This window comes from Meles meles, chromosome 2, assembly GCF_922984935.1.
Source record: "Meles meles chromosome 2, mMelMel3.1 paternal haplotype, whole genome shotgun sequence".
Taxonomy (NCBI): domain Eukaryota; kingdom Metazoa; phylum Chordata; class Mammalia; order Carnivora; family Mustelidae; genus Meles; species Meles meles.
Genome location: NC_060067.1, coordinates 322,166 through 348,646, shown reverse-complemented (window position 1 = coordinate 348,646; position 26,481 = coordinate 322,166). Strand labels below are relative to the sequence as shown.

General features: G+C 47.1%; 2 protein-coding genes and 1 non-coding gene across 3 annotated transcripts; 1 reads left to right on the top strand and 2 right to left on the bottom strand.

Annotated features, from left to right (window-relative positions):
* Nucleotides 1–1,850: 1,850 nt before the first annotated feature.
* LOC123932230 (placenta-specific gene 8 protein-like) lies at nucleotides 1,851–22,918 on the bottom strand. Its single transcript, XM_045989969.1, has 5 exons — nucleotides 22,771–22,918; nucleotides 10,254–10,381; nucleotides 8,593–8,717; nucleotides 4,283–4,397; nucleotides 1,851–2,059 (listed from the first exon to the last, which is right to left on the bottom strand). The coding sequence occupies exons 2-4, from the start codon at nucleotides 10,351–10,353 to the stop codon at nucleotides 4,293–4,295; spliced, it is 330 nt and encodes a 109-aa protein (XP_045845925.1). The 5' UTR covers nucleotides 10,354–10,381; nucleotides 22,771–22,918; the 3' UTR covers nucleotides 1,851–2,059; nucleotides 4,283–4,292.
* On the top strand, nucleotides 2,142–3,172 carry LOC123932207 (40S ribosomal protein S24-like). The gene has a single exon (XM_045989962.1). It carries the CDS (start codon nucleotides 2,667–2,669, stop codon nucleotides 3,057–3,059), a length of 393 nt encoding a protein of 130 aa, XP_045845918.1. The 5' UTR covers nucleotides 2,142–2,666; the 3' UTR covers nucleotides 3,060–3,172.
* Nucleotides 15,659–15,788, bottom strand: LOC123937839. Its single transcript, XR_006817621.1, has one exon. It is a non-coding gene; the product is annotated as a small nucleolar RNA SNORA18 (small nucleolar RNA).
* Nucleotides 22,919–26,481: the final 3,563 nt, after the last annotated feature.

The following is a 26,481-nucleotide window of genomic DNA, read 5'->3' as shown; positions in this document are numbered from 1 at the left end:
TAGAAGAACGACTGTAGCTGTTTAAGCCCCGAAGCAGCCGCAGGTGAGTCTGAAGCAGGATCCGGGTCATCTGTGTTCCCTGGAAGGGGAGATGAATTCTCTTCCGCTGTTCTTTGCTTTGAAAATGTGTGAATCACCTTCACGTCTCCCTTTCCAGCGCCACCTTCGTCACAGGAGTCGCTGCTTCTGGGCTCTGGCCATTGACCTTTTGCTTGTGGTAGCATTTAAGGAGGGTTTGATTTAACTAAGGCAAGTAGCCTGGTACGAGGAAACCGTAGGCATTTCCCATGCCCAGGAGAAACATGATGGCGCGAGGGGGAAAATGAGTCTAAATAATAAAACTTCTCAGTTAGATCAAAGATTTTAAGAAAACTCCTCTTTGCCGTGAATTTTATGTGCAAATGTGCATACAATAGGTTGTAATTTTAAAATAAGCGATCTGGAAAACGTTTTTCGTTTTTTATGTAACAGCAGAATTTCACTCCCATCCTGCCCCTTTGGAGGTGTGGTTCCTAGACCAGAAAGCTGCGATAGAACGAAACTGCTCTGCACAGGAAAGGCCTGTGGACCGGCCGTATTCACTGCAGCGTCCTTCGCATGGCTGGCACGGAAACAGTCTCAGTGTCCGTCAAAGGATGGATGAGGAAGATGTGGTATATATACACAATGGAACATTCCCAGCCATTAAAAAAGAAGGCAGTTCAGTTATTTGGGACGGCAGCGGATAGACCTTGAAGGGATTAAGCTAAGTGAAGTAAGTCGGACTGTGAAAGACAAACACTGCATGGTGTCGCTTATGTGGAAATCTAAGATAAAGAAATAAACTACCTGAGCTCAGAGACAGATGGATCGTTGGTTGCTGGACATGCTGGGGGAGGTGAAACGGTGAAGGGAGCTGAAGGTCCAAACTTCCAGTTGTAAAATTAATATGTTATGGGGATGTGATGTGCAGCGTGGTACTATACATCATAAAGTATTGTATATTGGAAAGTTGGGAAGAGAGTAATCTTAAAACTTCTCAACACGAGAAAAAATTATAACTATGTCCAGGGATAGTTACACTTATTGTGGTGATCATTTTCCAATATGTACGTGTCGTATCATAATATTGTACACCTATAGCTCAATCATATCTCAATATTTGAAAATGCCACATGAGCCTTGGTGCAGGGAAGGAGGGGGTGGACAAAGAAAGCTCTGTGGCGCTCCTGTGGCTGCAGATTACTGTAGGGAGGAGGGAGAGGATGGAGATGGCCAGTGCCAGTTTCAGTTAGAAGTCGTGCTGTGTGGCTTACGACGGAAATCCTCTCTTTTGTCCCTAGAATCTAGAGAAAACTCTGCCTCCTCGTCAGCTGGATTTATTTTAGCCTTGAGTGGGGCTGTAAGAAGTGCCAAAGGTCATCCTGGCTCCCAAAGGGAGGCCCAAGGTAGGTCAAAGTACCACCCTTTTTGGGAGTGAGGGAATGCCCAGAGTGATTGCTTGCCTACCAGTGGTGGGAAAGTCTAAAATTAGAAGAGTCTTGACAACATTTAAAACACTTTTTATTCTGGACATTTCCAAACATATATAAAGATAGAAAAGTGAAATCATCTTTATGTGTCAATCATCCTTTAAAAAAAAAAAAAACTTTTCAAAATTAAAAAAAAAAAAAAGAAGATTCTCCATGTACCCATCATTCAGCTTTAATATTTTGACAAATTTGGGTTCATTTTTTAAAAGTTATATTACAGTTTTTCATAAAGCTGTGTCCAAAGACACTGATGAATCATTGAACACTATGTCTGAAGCTGCTGATGTACTATATGTTGGCTCATGGAATTTAAGTAAAAAAATAAAGACACAAGAAATGTTGAGGATATTAATTTTTTATTAGCAGTCATTTTAGAGAACAGCACTGAAAATGTATTTCTTTTGAAATAAACTAGAAATTAAAAGTGTCTTGAAGCCATTGGAAACCATACGATTGGTTGAATTCGTTTCTAAGATGCGGGGTGAGAGAGGACTCAACAGATGCAGTACGGGATTCTAGCATTTCTTTCGCCACATTGTGAATGTGACCTGTAGAAAGCAGAAAAAAAAGGAGAGAGTAAATGAATGAACAAATTAGGATTTATCAGTTTCATCTGTCCTCACATTAACTTGTTCTAAGTATCAAAACTTTCCATTCCACCCATCCCCTACCACCACGTTTTGGCATATTTTGAGATCTATGTCAAATCATGGCCCCTTGTTCAGTATAATCTACTAGGAAGAGTCACAATCACCAGTTAAGATTCAGACAAGTCTCCTAGGTTAGGGCCTCATTATGCTTCCTTGCTTGAAAGTTGCATTGATTTATTCTCCCACAATCTTTCTTAAGTGCCTACTAGGTCTCAAGCATTGTTGCCAGGTGGTTGAGGGAAACAATGGAGCGCTCTGTAGATCGCCAGAGTTGACTTCTGTTGTCAAATGTCAATGGATCATCAGCCATGTCAAGGTAAGGGTCTCCAAAAGGCAGAGAACACCAAACAGTCTTTTTCACTGACTGTACCAGTAAACTGTCACATCCTCCTTCCCTCAGGGCTACTTAGGCATCAAATTCTGAGTCAAGTTGTTAATATAGGACTTTTAACAAATGTCACTGCTTGTCTTTTTCTCTTCGGCTGCTTGAAGCTCGGCCGCCATCATGAACGACACAGTAACTCTCCGGACCAGGAAGTTCATGACCAACCAACTACTTCAGCGCAAACAAATGGTTATTGATGTCCTTCATCCTGGAAAGGCAACAGTACCTAAGACAGAAATTCGGGAAAAACTAGCCAAAATGTACAAGACCACACCAGATGTCGTATTTGTATTTGGATTCAGAACCCATTTTGGTGGTGGCAAGACAACTGGCTTGGGCGTGATTTATGATTCCTTGGATTATGCAAAGAAAAATGAACCCAAACATAGACTTGCAAGACATGGTCTGTATGAGAAGAAAAAGACCTCCAGAAAACAGCGAAAAGAACGCAAGAACAGAATGAAGAAAGTCAGGGGGACTGCGAAAGCCAATGTTGGTGCTGGCAAAAAGTGAGCTGGAGATTGGACAACAGAAGGAGTAAAGATGCTGCAGTGGCTTTATCTGTGGTGATTCTGCAGATTTTTCATGAGAGGATTAATAAACTAAAAATGTTAATGTGTCAAAAACAAACAAACAAATGTCACTGCTTGAAAAGAGAGACAATAGCCAATTCCCTGGAGGTAGAATATAAGGAGGAAAAAGAATAATAAGAAAACTCCCTATCATGACTCTGCCTGAAACTGAGTAAAGCGTGTTAGTCATTCCAGGAAGCCATTGGAACAGTCAGAAGACAAATGCTAGGATACAAAAATGCAACACGAGATGAACTAATATGTTCGTGAAGAAGACGTCATTTTGTGGGGCATGTGGGAAAGAAATAACTAGGAAAGAGAGAGATCGGGCCAGTGACAACTTACACTCATGAATGTTCACCCTTGATCGAACATTCACGAAGAACTCTGGGCGGGAAAGGATTGTATAGATAAGTCACTCCCAGGGGAAAACTAAGCTTTGATTGCGAATTCCATGGGGACTGGCAATAAGAGATCAAAAGATAGGACATGTACACTATTACCCACCTGTCTGAGAGAAATAGCTACTCAGCAGATTACAAATGTGACTGGAGGAGCTAGGAAACAGGGAAACGAGCAGCTACCCGACTCTGACAACACCAAAACGTCAGTAACATCCCCTCACAGTGGGGGTTTTGGGAATATTGGATAACTGCGTGAACCAGCCACCCCGAATTTATAGAAACTAAAGTAGCTTCCCATAGCTTTGGAGGAGGGATTCTTACACTAATATTCTGGTGTTGCCAGGAACACAGAAGTAGGCACGTGACACAGTCACACTTAGTGCAACAGCTCAGCTGGTTAGTGTGGTAGTGGCTCACTAGGAACTAGACCTGGGGAAGGGCACGGTGGCGCGCACACTCGCTACCTCGGATCATGGTCTAGTGAGATATGCGTGGGCGGCGTGTGGGACCTGTTCACTGGTACGTCACACAGCAGACAACCCAGCAAACCTCGGAAGTCTCTCCCATCCTTCCAGGTTTCGCTCTCTCAACCTATGGATGCTGACTACCAACTGTTGGTGTCGGCTGGCAATTAAAAATCCTTTGTCCTCCATTTTGCAAGCGATGTTTCATGTATTTGCGAGAGAGGACCAAGGAAATAAAGGATGTTATTGAGCGTTTATAGTGATGCAACTAAATGAAAGAATTTCCAACAACTTACCAAGCACCTTTTAGAAAGCATTCATTGCTTTTCTTTTTTCAATATCTCGCTTGAGTTGACAAAGGGTGCACAGAGGAAAACATCCCAGCCATAGGAAATCACCGCAAATAGATCCCTGTTAAAAAACAAACAGCGGGTCCACACGTAGGCTATAAATAGAGTCACACAAGTCCTTGCATTTGCACAGCTTTTCAAAACTCCTTAAAAGGTTCATTTTATGTTACTGGTTTAGCACAAGGATTTTCATTATCTCCATTTTTCTGATGACCCACGTGAAGGCAAATGACTTGTTCAGACCATGTAACAAATTGGTAGCGGCGCTTGGTCTTTCTTTTCTGAAGCCTGTGCCCTTAACCATATATGACACGATTTCAGCTGATCTGCAGGGTGTGACTCTAGCCCTCATCCTCTAACATCAATTCTGAGACGACTTCCCTTTAAAGTCAGTTATAAAATGCACCGATTTTTCTGTGGTTTGTGAGCAGAGCCAGATAGGGCCCCACATTGCATCCCTCTCGCCGTTTTCATTGACATCTCTCAAGTTCTGCAATGGAAGAAGTTTGGAGCAAAGGGGAGATACATAAATTATGGGGGAAGGAAGAAAGAAGAGAATGAATTTGTTTGGAAAGCCACGGGACGGGGTACTTTGCAAGGACTTGAGGGCCCTCTCAATGGACGTGTCCAACCAGGTCCTCAATGACCTTCCGGGTGACCTGCCCTTGAAGGGATCCCTGTTCTGATGCAGGAGGCACTGAGTGACCCGGGGAGTTCCAGTCCGATAACCTGGTTTATTACTGCGTGTCTTTTTTTTTTTTTTTTTAAGATTTTATTTATTTATTTGACAGACAGAGATCACAAGTAGGCAGAGAGGCAGGCAGAGAGACAGGAGGAAGCAGGCTCCATCCCAGGACGCTGGGATCATGACCTGAGCCGAAGGCAGAGGCTTTAACCCACTGAGCCACCCAGGCGCCCCTATTACTGCGTGTCTTGACAGACTGAAAGAATTTCGAGCTCCACTATTTGACGGCACTTATGTTCTTAAGGTTTGCGTTTAATATAATAACAATTGAGAGTGTGAGCTCGTGGGTGGGCTGTGGGTGGCCGTGTGTAGGTGGGAGCTTCTCAACGGTGAGACTATGAGAGGTTTACTTTTCGTGAAAAGAAATTTTTCCTATTGCTACAGGGCTTTGATCGTCCCCTAACAGGGTAGGCATTTGGGGCAAAGAGCCCACCCATGTCTATAAAAGGAGGAAACTGGTCCCACAGCACAGGATTTGCAGGCAGTATGCGAGCAGAACAACGTTAGAGCTCACGGTAGTACAAGCAGAGATTATGTCTTTTCTCCCTCCTTCTCTCCTGCGCAGCTTGTGCCCCGGCAAAGGGCTGCTCTCCTGGCCGTACCCACGGTAGAAGGGGCAGGTCAGAGAGGTGTACTGTCGCGGCCCCACAAAGATTTGCATAGACACGAAAGGGAAACGAAGCAGAGAGCCTGAATGATAAAAACCAGTCCCGGGAATTATTTTTAGGTCTGTTCAAAGGAGGAAATAGAGATACACTGTCTACAAATACACGGCTTCATTGTATGTTGAGGAAACCTACTATAGCTAGAACCCTAGACCTAGAAGTCACCTTGCACCACTGCGTCACGACAGATGAGGAAACCGATGCCAGCGCGGGCCATCCGAGAACATGCTCAGCTGTTCCCACAGCCTCATCCGGGGTCCAGCTGAGGGCCCTTCCTACACACCCACACCGTGTCGCGGTCTTGGGCTGCGTTGAGAACGTTACCTTCACATCATGTACGGAGGTGCACGTGCGTGACACCTGGCACACGGTTCAGGAGGTCCCAGTCCCGGCACAGAGTCAAGAGCCCATGTGTGTTGTGCTACCTTAGGGTTAGCATGAATGAGGGCAGCCTTGAGTGCTGTGACGTCAGGGACCTGCGCGAGCACGCAGGAGAAATGAGGCAAGGGCCCTGCACACACCTCTGCCCTGACGAAATAGCCGAGCAATTCTCAGAGAAAAGAACAAAAAGAGAAGACGTTGTTTACTGAGCACGTATTACTTGCCAGGTCCCGTGTTAAGCCCTTTCTGTACATTATCTCCCATGACTCTTGCTACCCCATTAAAGGGGAGGATCAGTGTGACCATTTATCAATGAGGGGGCTGAGGCTTAGGGAGATGAGGAACTTGCTCCCGGTCCAGTGGGAGCACTGAGTGGGGCAGAGGCTACATTTCTAGGAGCAGAATCCATCATATCACCCCTTTGTTTAAACCGTTTTCAGGGACTTCCCTGCTCACTCGGAGTCACAGTTGAGGTTCTTGCAATGGTTCTCAAGGCCCTAGAGTTTCTAAATCCTGCTCTAATATCATCTTTTTCTATGACATCCTGCCCCCACCCTCTCACTCATTCTCCTCCAGCCTCTCTGGCCCTTTCCTGTTTCTGGAACTTTCCAGATAACCTCTACTTTAAAGCCTTGGCGATATTCTTTTTTTCTGCCCAGCTCTTCCTCCAGTGGGTAACTTCTTTCTCATCCTTCCACTTTTATATGAAAGCTTCCCTCATAACCCTGTTTAACATTAGAACTTCCCTCATAACCCTGTTTAACATTAGAACTCCCTTTCTAAAAATGTGGATGGGCATTGAATTTTGTTGACTGTTTTTCCTGCATCAACTGAAATGATGATTTTCTTTTTGAAAATATAACTAGAATATTCTGATACTGAGCCATCTTTGCATTCCTGGGATAAACCTTGCTTGGATAAAAATAAATTTTGTAATGCTAAAAAAATAAAATAAAATTGGAATGCTTCAACATTCTTTATTTCTCTTCTTTGTTTCATTTTTATCTGTGCAACTTACTAGCATCCTATAAGGTCTTTACTTCGTCACAGTGTAGCAATCTTCTCCCATTAGAGCGTGAGCTCTGCCATGGACAACCATCATAGTGATCACTGATTCAGGCGAGAAGCTTCAGCGGACGTTAGTCCCAGTGGCTGAAGAGCCATGAGGAACAGGGTGCTCACGTCTCTCCACCAGGTCCCTACTCGTTACAAAGGGGAAAATGGCAACCTTAGGTGGAGAACTTCAGCAGAAGGTGGAGAACCTTCTGGTGGACCCTACCTTAACTACGTCGTCAAAGTAAACAACCATCATAATGGGATACAGTGATGCCATGTGCGTCTTGATAGGAAGCACAGTGACTATTACATCAGTTCTGTGGACGCTCTGTCAAAGTGTAAACCCTAAATATAACCACGAGGACACATTTGACACACCAAATTGAGGGACAGTCTACAAAATAAATGGTCTGCATGGGGCGGGGGACGGCAAGGAAAGACTGAGAAACTATTCTCTATTGTAGGAGACTAAAGAGGAGTGACAATTGAACAGAATTTGTGGTTTCGGGTTGGTTTTCTTCTCATCCACAGAATGTTGTTGGGTTAATTGGTAAAGTTTAAATAAGACCCACAAATTCGCGAATAGTACCATATCCGTGTTAAATTCCTGATTTCGATCATTGCATTATGGTTACAGAAATGAAGGCCCTAGTTACTAAGAAATGCGTGATGTCATAGAGATACTATAGGACATCAAGTCTGTCATTTCCTATCGATGTTTCCGAAAAAGAGAACAGACGGATAGGTGGAGGAAAGGAAATAAAAGGAAGGGGCAAGATTTTAGTATTTGGGGCATGTGGGTGCAGGGTATTCAGGAATTCCTTGTATCATTTCTCCTTTTTTTCCTATTTACGATTTCTGCAGCTTTCCTTCAAGTCTGAGCCTATGTTAAAGTAGAGGTCTGAAACAGTAAGAAGAAACAGGATGTAAGGCACATGCACGGAGGTGCCTCTACCGTCTGGAAAGTACCGGGCGAGCTGCAGGCGCAGGACACACCTCTGCTGAAGGAAGGAGCACCGGCTTATGAGCCAGAGGTGCTGGCTTGGAAGGGGTCTACCGCAGGCGTGTTTTCTCCCCCGGCTCCTAACACGCCGTCCTCCAGCCTACAGGTCTGCGGGGTCCTGGGTCTGGCTGAGTGAAGCGGGGAGAGGGTCAGGGCTCTCCAGGCCTCACCCACTCACCTGCAGCCCCCGTGCCAGGGACGCATCTATGGGAACGTAAGATTGTATCACAAACATGTTCCCTGGGACGAATAGCAGCCGGTCCCTGTCCGTCACTTAAAAAATTTAGGACGGGAGTGGAGCAAAGATTAGGGTCAAGCCCTGGAGGCGAGTGGGCAGTGGCAGAGCCGCGGTGGGCCTGCAGGGAGCCCTCGGGTGCGGCTCGTGTGGCGGGGCGCGGGGACTCACCGGGATGCCGTAGCGCGTCCTGTACAAGGTCCGCATAGCCACGCTGGCCCCGCACAGGCAGCACTCGTCCATGTCGGAGGCGATCTGACACGACAGGCACAGGGGAAAGAAAGTGCCGCAGAGGCCTGCGTGCAAGGGGAAGCCACAAAGAGCGTTAGTGAGAGTCAGCTCGCCGGCAAGGACCTCACTCTTTCCGAAAGACGCTGGCTCCGGAGACGGCTCTAATGGGCCCCGGAGAAAGCAGTTTGCCATCTGGCTTTTTCTGTCTGGCTTCTGGAGCCCTCTGCCCAGCAACTGGGGGTGATTCGTGAGTCACGGTAGCGGGTCCGATTTAATTGCAGAAGCTCCTGCCTTGCCCTTCGGAGCGTGTTCGCATGATCTTTCTTCCCTGCCTTGTGACCTCGGGTCACACCTGCGGAGGAAATCTGTGGCGTCAGGATGTCTGAGAAGCCCTCTAAAGCCATGGTGGGGGGCTGTTGAGGGTCAAAACACCTAGTGAAGAAATCATTAGGGACAACGAGCGGAAATACATTCTAGAAGGTCGTTCGGGCAAAAGGACTCCATCAGGAGGATGGACGCGCAGAAGTGATGGGATTTTGCTCTCGGCTGTTTACAGACTGGAGTGCAGCTCTGCTCTAGAGACGCTCTGCAGGGCCCAGGAAGGGCTCGAGAAAGTAACAACAAACAGGAAACGGTTCTCAAATATGCTTTGAGTGAAAGTCTGTTTTGAAACGTGCCGGGGTGGAGTCCTGCTGTGCTATACCCAGACACCACCAGAGAGTCAGCGGGTCTTTCATGGACTGTTTCTGAGCAAAAGGCTATCTCCAAAGATCTGGGAACTTCCATCACGCACAGAAGGAGGCTGTTCCTCACTCCTAATGTCGGGCTGAGCCCCACAGAGAATGTCTGCAACCCATATGGCTCCGGAAAAAGTCTTCTCACTCCTTCTCACTTCTCACAAAGTGTGTTTTGTGCTGGGAAAGAAGTAGAAGTCAGTAAAGCTAAAGCCTGTGGTGCTTTCTGAAATGGAACAGAGGCAGGAGTCGGCAAGAATGGACTTGAGAGCCTGAGCACACGGAGCAGCATCGTCAGAGAAGGGAGAGGTAAGGTGAAGACAGAGCAACGTGTCAAAAGTGCGGTGAGCCTAGGAGCCGAGAAATGGCAGACCGCGAAGGCTCTCGACAAGGGTCACCGACTCAGGGTCATGCAGGTAAAGTGAGTGGAATAGACCGGAAGAAACCCACAAAATAGCCCATAGCGGGCATGAATAAATAGAGTGACACTCTCTTTTGATGGGATTGGCTCATGTTAAGAAGCAGCTGAACTCTGCCCTGTGTGATGAAGGCTCATCTTGCCAAATTTTCCAATTTTTGAGAGAAGTTGGAAATCTAGATTGGAAAGCCAGAATTTTGTGTGTGTGTGAAATCTGATTTTCATGTTTCCTGGTGTTTTTAAATCACCACATGAAGCAAGTTCATCATGTCCAGGACAACAAAATACATCTGGTGGCTAAACGCACCCATGGGCTTGCAGCCCATGTTGGCCACAGAGTGGCTTCCGAGTTGGCCACAGAGTGGGGGCTCGGTGACAGGAGAAGTAGACAAGTTTTATGAGGTCAGGAACCTGCATTCTGGGGGTCACGAATAACTAGGCGTACTTACAAATCCCCAGGTCATCGCAGCAGTCAAATACGCCGGTTTGCCAGTCGCTGTTCATCACACCCCCCGTGCCGTATCCGGGCTGTGAAACAACCGGATTCATTTTCAAGGCGAGTTCCAGAGGGCACTGCCTGTGAAAACAAAACCAAAAAAGTGTGAGACACCTACCTGTTCCGGTAGGACGTCATGGTCCCAGCTGGGCAGACTTCCCATCACACCTCCCTGATCACAGTGGCCGCCCTCGACTGACTCAGCAAGACGTTTCTAGACTATCGTCTGTACTTGGTAACGAGAGACGTCACAGACACGGGGCGGGGGTTCCTTCCAAGGTTTTCTGGGGGTTTTATTGCCTCTTTCTCCAATCCTTTTTATCAGCAAGATGATTTTTTTCCTTCTATTTCAAGACAAACTTCCTGAACAAAGTCTTTTTTGCACATGCGGTGTTCTATTTAATAGTGATTGTAATAACTTCTACAATGCTATTGCACAGGCATTATCTCAATTGTCCCTCAATCGAACCTTGTGAGACAGAGTTCTTTACTTCTGCAAGAAAGTTCTCATCACACCGATGCTTCTAGGCAATGCCAATCCTCATTGCATAATTGCTAGTCGTATCCTGATAGCTGGGGTTTTAACAGATGTCCTCGGTTGCTTAAAAAAAAAAAAGCCAAAAAAAACCCTCAAAACCGATTAACTTCTTTTTGTGAAATCATCAGGCCAGAATCTTGGGGTGGGGAGGGAAGGCCGGGCGCTGGAATTCAAGCTTCCACAGAAAAATCCAGTCGTGGCAAAACCACTAAACACAGTGTCCCTCGAACAAAGTGGTGCTGTACGTGTCTCAGATTTCGTCCTGCGATCAAGCGAAGTCTCCTGGGCTCTACCCAGCCGGGACTCCCGAGGGAGAGGATGTATCTTGTTTCACAGCGGCTAATGTAAAACCTTCTTCTTCATGGCTTCACATCTAACCGTATGCTGTGCTCTGTGGCCCTCGCCCTGGCTCACATCTCACACTCCCCTTAGCCAGGTGCAAGGACGTCTGGCCCTGTTGTCCACCCCTCTTCCCTGCCGCCGGGGAGGCCCCGATCAAACATGTTCCCAGAGCACTGTGCACTAGGCTGAGCCTCGTGCATGGTGGAAAACACAGATACTTCATGCCGACTCAGTAGCTGGGGTGGACCCTTGGTAAGTCAGAGTTCTTGTGATGCAGGCAGTCCTGGGGACACTGATCACAGGTCATTTCACTCTCGCTCAGCCCTTCCCCGCCGGTCTTCGTAGCTCTCCCCTGCCCTGCTCTTTCTCCGGATGGATTTTGTCTCCACTGAGATCGTGGCTGTGATCACTCGATCCCCCACCGGATGAGCCCCCACAAAAGGCGTGGACGTATTCTGGAATGGTAAGAGCCAGGGCACTCCCACCACCTTCGAAGGCTGCCTCTGGCATTTATCATCAAGTGTCTGCTTTACGACACGGAGGGAAAACCAGCTGACTGAGAAGGCTCCGTGATTACCGACCCCTCCCGCCAGGAACTATGCTTGAAACTCTGCAGCTGGGTAAACTTTTCGTTGGAGTCCAAAGGTCTTTCTCCTCTCTGATGTTTTAGGAGGACTGTGATAGCTTTCTTACTCTCATGTAATCATAGTGGGCACATGATGTGATTTCGATCTACTATCTGCGGAATAGTTGCAGACGTTGAATAAATTGCACAGGTAATATGTTGTTCAACGCTGAATGTTAGAGATACACTTTTGGCCTCAAGGATGAATGACCCAATACCTTCAAAATACATACTGGGAAAGCACCACACAAAAGGTACAGATAGCTGTTGCTGCTACAGGTGTATCATTCAAGAAAAACAACATGCCATAAGGCTGTATTCTTAATAGAGAATTACTTCTTGCAAGAATCAATGCTTCGGATGAAGAGTCACATGACCAAACCAATGCTTCGGATGAAGAGTCACATGACCAAACCAATCAGTCTCGCCAATGTATCAAAACGGAAAACTATGTGAAAGTTCAAGACCCCAATCCTAACAACTGTTCCCGGACAGAGACTTTATCTCAACGATGCTTCCAGTGCTTCCTTGCCCTACGAGCAGCCCTGGGAACGTCTACTTGTTGTGGTCAGTAGTTTACAGTAGGTACAGTTTGCTGTGTTTGGTGTAAAAACAAAATGCCAGGGAGCAGGGGCTCACTGGGTAGCTCAGTGGGTTAAGACTCTGTCTTCAGCTCAGGTCATGATCCCAGGGTGCTGGGATCGAGCCCCGCATCGGGCTCGCCGCTCGGTGGGAAGCCTCTCCCCCTGCTTGTCGCCCCCCCCCCCCCCCGCTTGTGGTCTCTCTCTCTGTCAAGTAAACAAATAAACCTGTTAAAAAAACGGCTGGAGAATCAGTTCCGATAGGGATCCTAGGACAGGCATCTGTTGTGACTGTCCCATCCGCAAATCACGTCTACCCTAGATTGTCCTGTGTGTGTTAATTCAATTAACTTAATTCCCAGTCTAACACAGGGACTCCTGCCACTTGTTTTGCAACCTCTGAATTCCCTTCCTTGAAGGAAGGTGTTTAGAAGCACATTTAAAGCCACTCTGCCCTATATGCGCGTGTGCCGTGTTGTAGGTCTGTTTGCAGATTCTGTGCTTCTCCCTGCGGCTGGACGCACACTAAATAGCAGTGGTTCTTACCTTCCACCGTGCGCAGGACTCACTTAGGATCCTTTTAGACTGTGGAACCTAACCCAGTGGGTCCACAATGGGACTTGAGGTTTGCTTTTTTTTTAAAATAAAGATTTTATTTATTTATTTGACAGAGATCACAAGTAGGCAGGGAGGCAGGCAGAGAGAGGGGGGGAAGCAGGCTCCCCACTGAGCAAAGAGCCCGATGCGGGGCTTGATCCCAGGACTCTGGGATCATGACCTGAGCCGAAGGCAGAGGCTTTAACCCACTGAGCCACCCAGGCGCCCCAGCATTCTGCTTTCTAAACGTGTCCTGTTTGAGCTCTGGTTAACGCTGATCCCTTTCATATTCCCAGCAGACCAAAGCACGTGAGGAAAGAAGGCTGATAAGATGCTTCCTGTTGCACACACGGAAACTGAGGCAAAGACGTGACATGCCAGGGCCAAGGAGAAGTCTGATGGCTAGTCCAACATCCTTAATTTATGATAAGGACATGAGGACGAAGACTGAGTGTTGCCCTGCCCCCTCTTCCCAGTCTCATCAGGGGAAAAAATTATATATATATATGACATTATAAAACCCGAAGATAAAAATGTGGACCAGGCCGCATGATCCAGTGGTTTCCATCATCGACACTGGCCACAGACTCCCAGCTCTCCAGTCACTAGCTAATGAATGACCTTGTGACTCAGTGTCCTCATCTGTGAAATAGGGATATGCACAAGGGTAGCTTATAAAGCTGTCAGGGGCATTGAATAATATTTGAGTGATTTGAGTGATTAGAGTGACGTCTGGCATGGGGTAAATTCTTCACGAGCAGCAGTTACATAAAAGAGAGTACTTGGCCCTTGAGGGAAATCAGTAGAATCCCTGCCCTTCCCTGACACGCTCCTATACATTGTGGAACATGGGCATGTCTTCCACAAGGCCACAGAGGAAGGGGAAAGAAACAGAAAGTAAGTCGCGTGTCCAGGAAGGCAGAGTGGCAGGGCTGGGATTTGAATTCGGTTCTTGGGACTCCAAAGCTCTTAAGCTTGTTTCCACGGAGTCTCTCCATCTGGGATTATTATCTCGGCCAGCTAGAGTGAGCAGACCTGCTCGGGAAGGAAAGTAAGCACTTCCTAGGGTGTCCCTTCCCAGGTAAATTTTGAAACTGTAGAGAGGTGGACACTTTGAGACTGATTTCGCTTTCTTAAGTCTGCCTGTCAGTCCGCATGTGTGTGCTTGTGTGTGTTTATCTAGGTACGTATTTTTAGTGTCTTGAACCCAGACACTCAGAAACTTCCTCTAGAGTTCCACCATGCGTGTTCAGGTAACCGGTTCACAATCAGGATTGTTTTGCACCACACCCCCAGGGGACATTTGGCAAAGCTTTGAGATATTTTTGGTTGTCCCAGTTGGGGGCGAGGTGCTATGGTCATTCGAGTGGGTGGAGGCCAGAGATGTTGCTGGACAATCTGCAAAGACAGGACAGCCCCACAACAACGAATGTTCTATCTCCAGATGTCAATAGTAGTGCTGCGATGAGAAACCATGGTTTAAAAACATCAAGGGCACCAGGAAGCCTGAGCTTCTGGAAGTTTCTAATGGTGTCTGATTCAGTTTCCCAGGGATGTAGAAACTGGGTCCATGCAGCTAGACAAGCAGTCCTGTGAGGAATGGGGCCTAACACGCTGTTTCCTAGCCACAAATGTTTCAAAGGCTAGAACCTGGGATTGTTACATGCCCTGGCTTCCATGTGGATTTGTTCACACCCTGTTCTGAAATCCATCTCCTGTGTGGCAATCCTGCTGGTCTCTCCCCTCCCACCCACCTGTCTCTTTTTCTTCTGCTTCTTGTTCCTATGTGGACAGCGTAACTCTCCCGTTCTACTTTTTCCCCCCTCTTTCAATAAACTTCTTTTTTTTTAATTTAAAGTCAATAATTTTTTTAAAATATTTTATTTATTTATGTGACAGACAGAAATCACAAGTAGGCAGAGAGGCAGGCAGAGAGAGAGAGAGGGGAGGAAGCAGGCTCCCCGCGGAGCAGAGAGCCCGATGCGGGGCTCAATCCCAGGACCCCGGGATCATGACCTGAGCCGAAGGCAGAGGCTTTAACCCACTGAGCCACCCAGGCGCCCCTAAAGTCAATAAATTTTTATTTAAGAAATTTTACACGTGAGGCGCCTGGGTGGCTTAGTGGGTTAAAGTCTCTGCCTTCGGCTCAGGTCATGATCCTGGGGTTCTGGGATCGAGCCCCGTATCGGGCTCTCTGCTCAGCGCCCCCAATCTCTGTGCCTGCCTCTCTGCCTACTTGTGATTTCTGTCTGTCGAATAAATGAATAAAATCTTCAAAAAAAAAAAGAAATTTTACACGTGATTCCTTCCACTGCCAATCACTGTAGTTCCTCCAAAATCAGAATCATAATCTTCAAAATAGCCCTTTTAAAAAGAACTTTTGTTCAATACGGTAGAATTCTTTCCTTCAGCGGGATGTCTTCGATCTCCATTTGAATATGGACATACTTCAAAAATTCCCCACCTGTAATCTTTGGGGTCCAATTTCTTTAGAGCAATGTTTAGGGTCAGAGTAGGGGGATCTGCCTGGTTCTCAGACACCCTCTAAACATGAATGCGTTCAAATCCTGCTCACCCCTAAACTATCTCACCCTAGGCTTGTACAGATTGTTGGGATACCCCAACCCAAGATTTAAAAATGGGACTATGAGGTCCTTCACATGGTTTTAGCAGGTAGATATCTTGCAGTTCCTTCCCACAGTTTAACACAAAGTTCTGTGAACAAAAGAAACGACGCATACACTCTAGAAGGTGTTTCCAACCATACAGGTCTACAGAAAGAGTCCCATCGGGATAGACCTCCACTCTTCCAGCAAACCTCCCACCGAAGTCCAGTATCCATTTAGTAAAGTGCAGAACTCGTCAGCTGGATTGATGAATTTAACGGTGAACCGTTCTTGTGACCACAACCTGATTCAAGAAGGACATTAGCAGCACCACAGAAGCCCTCCTCACTGTCTTAGGAAGTCCCTCTGCCTCCGCCATGTTTGAGCCTTATGTATGTTTAATTATACGCACTATTTATTCTTCTGTGTCTGGCTTCTTTTGTCCAAAGTTAGGACTGTGAGATGCAAGCATGGAGCATACAGCAATAATTCATTTATTCCCATTAACATATAATAAATCATCACACAGGTGAAGTACAACTTATTTATCTGTGCTGCCATTGTATTGTTTCCAGTTTGGACCATTAGGAATGGTAACCTAGTGCTACGGACATTCTTACACGTCTCTTTAGGTGGACTAGGCATGTATTTCTGTTGTGTCTACCAGGAGCAGAACTGCTGGGTCCTAGGGTTGGCAGATAGTGCCAGACGTTATTGTCAAGTGATGGTGCCAATTTACACTCCCATCTGTAGTGGATGAGAGTTCCATTTGCCCCACGTCCTTGTCAATACTTGGTGATGCCGCCATTTTTCTTTTTACCCAGAGGGTGCTACAAGAATCTGGGAAATGGAAGCCTATGCTTAAGACTGAGAAAAACAGAAATTATGGTTAAATGATTAAATAGAATTTAGGGGAAAAATAAAGGAGATTCTGTTAAATTTGAATAAGTAAGTCCCAAGTAATATTTGAGACATATTTATATTAAAACACTTTTCACTCTTTAGTTATAATTCAAATTTAACTGGGCATTCTCCATGTACCTGGAGGGTTTTGGAAATAACTTTGGAATTAGAGAGTATCATGTTGGGTGGGGCACTTTCTGCCTCCCAATTTACAGGAATGGGATTGGTGTGGGGGAGGCCAAAACAAGGGAGCTTTCCTAGGCCATGCAGGAAGCTATCCCCCACCCCCGAGGGAGTGAACAGAGGCCAAAAGACACTGGCGAAGGCCACGATTTATGATTTATTTCTGTCTAAATCCTTAGAAGAGCATTTCCTCCGGGAATGCCCATGTTTTGTTTGTTCGTGGATCAAGGAAGGAAACTGAAATTTCTTGAGCAGTTTCTACTGTCAGTTTCCACGTTAAGCAATCTTAGGCATGTGGTGGAATTCTAGCCTCATAACAATCTTTTCTCCTAATTGAAATCAAATAGCTAAAGCAGTGTAGTCAGGTTCCCAGGCAGGTGAACTGAAACCAAAGTCCATATTCTTCCGTTCTACCAAGTCCTATCTTCCGAGTCCTATCCTTGGAGGAGTCCCACTGATGGGCCTGGGGCCTGCATGGGCTCCATTTCTCTCAAATAGGCTCAGCTGTGCCGATCAATCTACGAAACTCTTGAATGTCAGCACCTTGGGTCTCCCCAGACTCCTCATTCCCCTATTTCCTTCCCTCCTCTCTCCTCTGTCCACCTCCTTCTGGCTTTCCGTTTTCTACCAAATCATTCCATGGGTTATATGCAACCCATTTCTGGAAAAGCAGAGTAAATAAAGTCAACTGGGAAGGCCTTGCTTTGAGGCACTTGGAGCTTCTCCGGCACCCAAACGTCCCCCAGCCCGCGCTTCAGTGCTGGGTCCGAGTCTGCTTCTGGAACCATTTGTTCCACTGCCCTGCATCTCTAGCTGAATTCTGCATTCTCTGCATCACATAGGGACTCTGTCTTTGTACCTGCTGTGTACAGACCGGAAAATGCCACTCCAAAATGTGCTTCTTTGGCATAAGAGTTGTTTTTGAGCCCATTATTTTGAGAAGTGGCACACACAGGAGAAGCTCTGAAAACAGAGTCGAAGTCACCCTTTGAGGGAGATTCCCACCTACAAGTGTTCCATTCTCCCAGCAGGAAGACAGGGATGACTCTATACCACAAGAGATGCTAGTCAGCGTAAAACTTGTGGACTCAAATCTGCATGGCAAATCGTACCCTGATTTTCCTGCTCTCCTCCCCATAACTGGCTTCCGCCACACGTTCTCTCCAGTGCCTTCAGCTGAAGCTGGTGTTTCAGCCTGAATTCTAAGCCACCTTTGAAAGCTACTCTTTTTCCTGCATATCTCCGATGTATATGAGATACATGTGTGATCAACTTCTGTTTTTCTCTTCTTAATCTGTCTTTTCTCTCAGGGGCCCTAGTTGAGAACTTGAAAGTGTAGAGGGTAAATTATTTTTTTCTCTCCTCCAAGTCATTTCTGAAAATTTAGCCCAACCCTGAAAGCTCTCAGTTATAAGGAAATTTAAAATGATTATGCATAGTTGAAAGGATGACACTTCTTAATTTAAACTAAATAATATCCGGAAACAAAAAGCCTCTGGTCACTGTCCAGGGTGGTGAAGTGGTAGGAGGGGGGCATTTAGCGAAGCCCTCATGTCGGGGCTCGGCTGAGCTCAGATCCCTTTTCCTTACAGACTTGGATTGGGAAGGAGGTTCCTCACTTACAGGTATCTGGCTTCTAAGCTTCCCTTCCTCCCCAGACACACTCAGATCCTGCTCTTCCCTCCAAGTCTCCCTCTTTGAGCTTCTCCAGCACCCAGAAGCACCACAGCATGCCCGCTGCTGGTCCTGGCTCTGATCTGCACCTGGAGCCAGTTGTCCGGGTCACCTACAGAGCCCTGCATTGCCTGTAGCCCAATCGGTTCCTGACTAATGTACTACCGATCACATCATTTCGTGAAATTTCAGCAAGTTATACGTAAATTTAAAATCAATTGTGTGTAACTGAAGTTATGGCATTTCCCAGTAGAAGCTAAATAATTTCTATAACCAAAAAGCCGCCCCAAAACATTTCCCCTTTTGTTAAAAATGATGCTCGTGCTTGGTCGTCCCTAGATCAGAGCTCTCTCTGCAGTCTTTGCAAACTCGATGTTCTCAACTGGGAAGTTTGCTGACACCAGAGGGTCCTTTGTCCTACTTTCATCAAAGAAGTCAAGGGTTTTGCTCACCGAGACATCAGCTGGGGTGAGGGTCAGGAACAAAGGACACGGGACACACTGGATCCTCCCAGGTCTCTCGACTTCCTACCATCACTGGTCTCTCTGGTGATGTCATTAGTTCAGCTTCTGCTCCCCTTTTGTCTGAAATTTGTTAACTGCCGTCAGGCATGCGTGGCTGTGGGAAGATGCCTGTTCACTTCTGAATTGTTTCCGGACGCCCTCAGAGGAGGACCCACCTTATTTTTTTCAGTCCTTGGTTACCATTTCCAGCCCTTATCCAGTCGGGCCACAGTGCTCCCCAGTCTGTAGGAATTCCCTCCATCCTGTCCCTGCCCTGAGCTCCTGTCCCTTGTTCCCTACTTACCGGTTAACATCTCATCTCAAACGCCCCCTCCTCTGTGAAGCCATGTTGGATTTGCTTGTCTTCTTGCTCAGCTTTTTCAGCGCTCTCATGATGTGGTGGAGAGCCTCCTGGACATGGGGGTCAGCACGCTGGACACCAACTACACTGGGCACTTGGCTATCTTTGTGCCCGTTTTGCGTAAATGCCAATAACAGTATCTCCACTTCCCTTTCCCAAGGTCATCAGGAAAGCCCTTGCTGCATTAACTTCAGAGATGTGCAAGCTGAGCCTTTTATTTCTGTTTCGTCTTCTTCCTGCCTGCAGGGTTTTCTGAGGGTGAAAGTGGGCTCAGTTGTCTGGGTCCCCCTAAAACCGGGACTTGCACATAGCCTAGAAAATACTAATTATTGGGGCTCAGGATACACTACCCTAAACTACGGAGGCTTGGCACATTGAATATTATTAAGCTGAAGGAGTTTGAGAAAATGGCAGAAAGTGGAAGGTCATTTTTATCTCCTTTTCTTACCCTACTTCCTTAAAACTAGGAGACACACCTGTCATGTGAAAGGTACTTCCCAGTACCGGGAACTACTATTGACAATTAGTGGACAGAGGCCAAGGATGCACCCCCCATTCTTCCCTCCAAATCCTCCATTTAATCCCCCATTCCTGCCAACAATAAATTATTTGCCCCAACAGCGTCAAGGCTGAGAAACTCTGATTCATACTCTCATCTTATTTTAAGATTTGAGCAGTTTACAAACGTCCATATAAAACAAGATGCAAAATGAAAAATGAAGAAATTGGTCACAGGGAAAATAAAGTCCGGAGCAAACGCGGCACATGCTTTAAGATTCCTCTACAGTGCTGGACGTGGGCTGTGGAGGAGGTTTTGGGCTTCCTGCCAGGCAAAGCAAAGAGGGAACACAAACATTTGGGAAATTGACCAAGTGTATAAAATAAAAACAGACTGAGACCTAGAGAAATTTCTCATCAAAGTCCTCAAAAGGGAGATGATATATAGTATATGACATGCGATGGTCAAAGCCTTTATCTCCACAATAAACAGAACAGTGACTTCCGAGAAAGGGCAATGGGGGAGTAGAACTACGCAGAGGGATCTGTGAGCAGCTAAAATGATCCCAGCCAACTGGTTATCTCTCTGATCGTTGGGATGATTCAGGATTAAAATTCAGATTTAAAATGTAGATTGTTGGGGCGCCTGGGTGGCTCAGTGGGTTAAAGCCTCTGCCTTCAGCTCAGGTCATGGTCCCAGGGTCCTGGGATCGAGCCCCGCATCGGGCTCTCTGCTCAGTGGGGAGCCTGCTTCCTCCTCTCTCTCTGCCTGCCTCTCTGCCTGCTTGTGATCTCTCTCTCTGTCAAATAAATAAATAAAATCTTTTTAATAAAATAAAATGTAGATTGTTCAGAGAGACACAGGGGTATATATTCTTGGACAACCCTCCATGAGTAGTATTTTCACTAGCCAGGGCATAGTAAAAAATGGGTAGCAATGGGCTGAATTAGAAGTCTTTGGTGAGAACCCAAGGTCAGAGTCCCACGAGGGCTGCTATTATGTGTAGGAACAGGTATGTAGAAGGAAAGGCATATAAAGCAAATGTATGGTTATACAAATCAAATGATGCAGTCAGGCCACCCACCTGGATGGAAGGCACCCTAGTGCAGCACGGGGGTGAGCTAACGGCCACCCTAACTCAACACGGAGATAAGCTCAACACATATTTGTGAGAAAGCCTCTGTTTTCCCCAGAAACCAGTTCTGGCCTTGCTTTAGCAAGTGACTAGAAGGGAAACCGAGAAAGGAAAAATGGCCAATACAGGATATACCTGACATTTTAGTGATCATTTAAAAGATGCAGACAGTGTTTTGTTAAGAGGCCCACCGTCTGCATGCACCGATGAGTTGCATGTGACCGTAGGAGCGATCAAAGTCCCAAAGATGCGCACCACAGAACCTGGAGAATGCTTCTATCAGGTGTCAGCAAAACCCACCCACGGCAATAAAAAAGGACAGTAAAACACCCCGGGAGCCCGGTTTTAAGTAACGAACTTCCTGGTCAGTGTTATGGAGACCGAAGAATCGCAACACAGGATCCCAGACGGCGTGAGGGGTTGGCCTTCCAGGTGCTGGCGCTTGCCCGCCCTGATTCTGAGCCCCTGGTCTGGGCGAGCGGTTAGGGGCCTTGGAGCGGGTATGTTTCATGCTTCCCAGGTGAATCCAAGGTGTGGTGAGGCTTGAAAATCACTGTCTTAAAGAAAGTCTGGCCAAAATGCGGATTTGAGAACCGGAGCAGAGGAGTTAACTCTCTTACACAAAAATAAAACACACATCCCCCCAGTTCAAATCCTCCTGACACTTAAAGTTTTACTGCAAACACGTGTAGTTATAAAAGTTTAGCCAAAATAATATGTTCAGTGAAAATACTCTAAAAGCCACAAAATAACAAAAGAAAAAATCTCTCATAAATCCACCATACAAAGTTAACCTCATTGAAATTTGTCGTGTATGTCCTTGTGTTTAGTCCACAAGAATATAGTTCGTGCACAGGACCATGTTTTAATGAAGATTCTCTGAAACATGGCAATAAAGCCATTTCCCCTACCAGGTAGAGACGGCTGCTCCTCTTGCTGCTTGTTACACTCGGGGAACGAGCATTCGTCTGTCTTGGAAGTGACAGCCAGTCATTGCGCTCCAGCTCAGAACTGGCATCTGATTAGTTAGGACCCCTACTAAGATGCTTGCGTTGGTGTAAAAGAAAAGAGATTGTCTTTCTTTCTAAAAAAGAGGGTGTTTTTTTTTTTTTTTGAAGATTTTATTTCTTATTTGACAGAGAGAGAGACAGCGAGAGAGGGAACATAAGCAGGGGGAGAGGGAGAAGCAGGCTTCCTGCAGAGCAGAGGGCCCGATGTAGTGCTTGATCCTAGGACCCTGGACCATGACCTGAGCCAAAGGCAGATGCTTAACCCACTGAGCCACCCAGGCGCCCCTAAGAGTTTAATTATTGCTGATAATAACAATGCTACACATCGGGAAAGGTAACAAGTGGCCAGAGCATCACGACTTCAAATAATTTGTTTTTGTTATATGAAAACAGAGACAGTTAGACTTAATTCTGACAATAATAATAAACCTCAAAATGAAAGCAGAAATCGTGCTTCCTTACTGTTAAAACTAATTCCAATAGCAATTCCCGAAACCAATTAAGAAACTTTCTAGAAGCAATTTAAGATATGGTTTAAACACACCAGTCTTAATGGTAATACAATGATTTCTTCTGTAATGATTAAGAACATTTTTTTCTCTTAAAAATGTATCTCCAGTAGCACATTTTAAAGAAACAGTCTATGATATACCTAGGCTCTTAAGAATCACTGCTGCCAAATTTAATTTAAAAGACAACTGCATGCTGCAGACATCTAGGTACTTTTTTTTTAATTCAAGGAGACCAGTGAAGAACACCTACCGTTCGATTCTGCCCTGGCTTGTGTTAATTACACGGTAAGGTTTTACTGGTTCTATAGTTTACGTTAATAATTCGTTTTTCTTTTGAAAGAAGATGGGAAAGACAAAGGTTACACAACGGAAAGGGGTTATTCTGTATTGCAGACACTCACCACACTGCTTGCGGAGAGGGTGCAGCCCAGGGCTGACAGGAGAAGGCTCAGGACCACAACTGCTCCTCCGGCAGCCTCCAGTCGGCCTCCAGTCCCAAGGGTGGGGTTAGGGGTGGGTATGTCAGGGGCGGGGCTGGGCTCCAGCCACCCCTCCTGCCTCGGGGCCTGTCCATGTTCTTCTAGTTAAGAAAGTGGACCCTGCGGTCTATCTCATTGCGTTTATTTTCTGCAACATGTGCCTGAACCATTGCTCCCGTGGACAGCGAGATTTATTTATGATTAGGCGGCGGCACGTTTCATGGAGGTCGGAGGCTTGTGTATTTATTTAGGGTTTCTCTAATGTAGTCACTCCCGAAGGCACTTAAGGGGCATGAAATGTGTTAAGAACAAGCCTTGGGCAGCTGGGCTGAGGTCTCGGAAATGCTACAGAGATGCGCAAACTTCCTCCTGGCCAGGCGGTTGGAACTTCGGTCCGAGCTAAGGAGCTGCGTGGCCTGGACCAGAGGGAATGCTGAAGGGCAGGGGCAGAGTGCGAAGTGGTCAGTGGCATTTCGGCGACACCTGTCTGGTGCCAGTGTGCAGCGTCTTCCGCGGAGGCAAGACGACGTCCACCATGGGAGCACTTTCACAGGGAGCAGAGGACGCGGAGGGCCCGAGCAGGGACAGGAAGCCGGAGGAGGGACTTAACCAGAAATCTTATAGGAAAAGATCGCTCTCCGGAATTGGGCAGAGGAAGGGAAGAGGGAATGACTCACTCACTGAATCGTTAGATAAGCCCATAGATACACAACACTGTATATAAAACCTCAACGGCTTCCAGGTCGCTAACTAAGAATGTGTTAGCTTAGCAGAGGTTAAAATGTCCTTCGTTCCTATCAGTATGACCCTAACAAGTTGTATTTTCTCTCATGGTGTTTGAACAGAAAGCTGGAGTGACTCACATCAAACTGTTTTCTGTTTCCCCGGGTTAGAGATGTGTACAGAGGGAGTTGTTCCTGGAGGCACAAGATAAGTGGAAACGGGTTCGCGGTGCTCACTTCTCTCCAAGGGACATTTGCCTACATTATTCACATTCACGCGTACCACTAAGTAGAAAACTCACTATCGGTGTAATAAATACTCTTTTTTTTAAGGTTTATTTATTTATTTGACAGAGGGAAGAGGAGGAAGGGCAGGGGGTTGGGGGAGTCCCATGCGGGGCTCCATCCCAGGACCCTGAGATCACGACCTGAATCAAAATCAAGAGTCAGGCGCATAACCGGCTAGGCCCTCCAGGTACCGCTATAGTAAGTGTCGTCTTATTTCAGGACCCTCGTGGGTGAGCAGTAGCCACGGTAAACATCGGCCACTTCCCCATCCTGGACGACCTCACAGCCTGGGAAGTGAGACAAACTGTACAGCCGGTATAGAAAATATCATTAACCTCTTACAGAGCAAGAGGTCAGCGAGTTCTCGGCCACTGACCGTGTGGCTCTTGGGCAAATCTCTTCATAAAGAATGTTGTGACTTCTCAAGCACTTGGTATATGCCAAACGCAAAACTGTTTCATTTCAAGGATTATATCAATATTCGTCTTTACCACTTGATATTCACAACAACCCTAATTGTCTTTACCCTCCTCACAGAGACGAAGAACTCTAAGTGCCTTGCCCAAGAGCTCTGGAGTGGGTAGTTCGGTGAAATTTGAGCCCAGGCCTCTGTGACCCAAAAGCCCATGTTCCTTCACTCCCCTCAACAATGAAATGGTGGTAAAAACCAGAGCTCTGCTGACTGTTGAGCTCAAACGAGATAACATGGGAGAGATTGTGGAGACTGGAAAGGTGTGCGGCAATAGCGCGCCATGTCCCCTGCTCCCTGGTCACCCCGCTCTTCCTCATGACTGCACTCCTGTCCCCTACGTCCCCTCCCCTCCGCAGCAGGACTGCTCACCTGCCTGGCTGGGCGCTGAGCCCTCTGAAGAAGGTGGGGTTTTGTCCTCAGCATGACTTGACAGTTGGGGCCAAGCCGGGCAGGGGCATGAAATTCAGGGTCTCGTGGGATAACACGAAAATATTTCCCAACAGTTCGCGGTGAATGTCTTAGCCGCCCATGAACAGGAGAATCCATCTATCAAACGGAGAAAGATCCAGATCTGGGGGATTTTTCCCATTTTGTCCATCTATACCAATCAAGCAGGTTAAAAGAGCCACACCAGGTCATGTGGGACGAGGGGGGAAGCAGCCTCCCCACCGGGAACATGTCCTGGTCTCTCATTCCGTCTACCATTTATCCCACAAGGACCCGCCGGGAGTCTGTTGCGTGCGTCAGGCCGATGGAAGATGCTAGTGCGCGAGAGCAGCAACCGGTTTCCTGCTGTCATGATGCCGGTTCGGCTTCATCCTGGTCAAGGAGGAAGGCTAAAGAAAACCCCATGCAAACACAAGTAAAACCCAAGTAAACGTACAAGGGACGAAATAGCTGCACGTTGTTCCGAGGGTCTCAGAATTGTCAAGGGGCTGAGCTTCCGACTAAGGGCCTGGCAACAAGCAGGTCTTACCTTGCACAGGGTGGGTGCGAAAGGCCTCCCTGAAGCGGAGCCAAAGGCAGAGCAGGTGCCGGTGGGTGCAGGAGGTGGGGCCGGTGGGGGGCATCCGCACACAGCAGAAGTCCCAGCGTCGGCTCGGTGGGTTTTAAGGAACTGAGGGGCGGGTGCCCGCAGGACGAGCAATGAACACTCTCCTTCAGTCGGAGGAGCCCAGGCATGGACGGGAAATCGTTTCACAGATGTTCAGGAAAGCCTCCATGGAATGCTGTATTTCAAAGCTGATGGGCAGGCTGTACACATGCGTGTGTGTACACGCGTGTGTGCTCTCATGCGGGGAAAATCACCGGGTCGCGTGTTCGTCTTTTCACGACTGATTAAAGGAGAGGGCACTGGTCACGACCTAGCTTCTGTTGCTTCTCTCCACATAGGCTCCGCAAGCTTTGGGGCCGAGGACGGGGAGATGCAGCGATTAACGACCCACTCCCTGAGAAGCACAGGACCCGGGTGTGCGACTCTCGATGCGAGCAAAGTGTGTGAGGGGCATTGCCACTCTCAAGAAGGACTAAGTAGCCCCTGGCCCGTGCCATTGAGGTGCTGCCTGGAGTGGGTTCTACGGTCCTGTTCCTGGGGTAGCTGTTCAGCAAATGCTCATCAGGACAGTACAGCAGAGGGTGCTAAGTGTGGCCTCTGGAGCTGGAATCCCCAGGGCTCACTGGGCGGCCTTGGACTAGTCAGTCACTGTCTCTGGGCTTCTGGTTCCTCCCAGGGTTCTTGTCCGGATTAGAGACTGACTATGGGGGCGCCTGGTGGCTCAGTCGGTTGGGTGTCTGCCTTCAGCTTGGGCCAGGATCCCAGGGTCCTGGGATCAAGCCCCACGTTGGACTCCCTGCTCAGCGAGGAGTCTGCTTCTCCCTCTCCCTCTGCCCCTCCCCCCCACTCATGCTGTCTCCCTCTCCCCCTCTCTCAAACAAACAAATAAATAAAATCATAAAATAAAAAAATAAATAAAAAAAGAGAGAAAGAGAATATGTCCTCACAGTCTGTAAGTTCATAACAGGTATTCGCAAATAATGATTTTCTTTCTTCAACCCTGAGTTAGGGAAGTCGAGACGAGGTGTCATAGTGAGAAGAGACCGAGGAAGGAGAATGTGCAGAACTGCCACATAGCGTGTGCTCAGAGGGGAGGG

Bases quoted from the DNA above. Each gene is read 5' to 3' on its own strand.
- LOC123932230 (XM_045989969.1), bottom strand. From the start codon at position 10,353: ATGAATCCGGTTGTTTCACAGCCCGGATACGGCACGGGGGGTGTGATG. The intron at 8,718-10,253 runs GTAAGTACGCCT...CCTTGCACGCAG, and splicing joins CTGCGATGACCTGGGGATTT to GCCTCTGCGGCACTTTCTTT. The intron at 4,398-8,592 runs GTGAGTCCCCGC...GTTTTTTAACAG, and splicing joins GGACGCGCTACGGCATCCCG to GGATCTATTTGCGGTGATTT.
- LOC123932207 (XM_045989962.1), top strand. From the start codon at position 2,667: ATGAACGACACAGTAACTCTCCGGACCAGGAAGTTCATGACCAACCAA.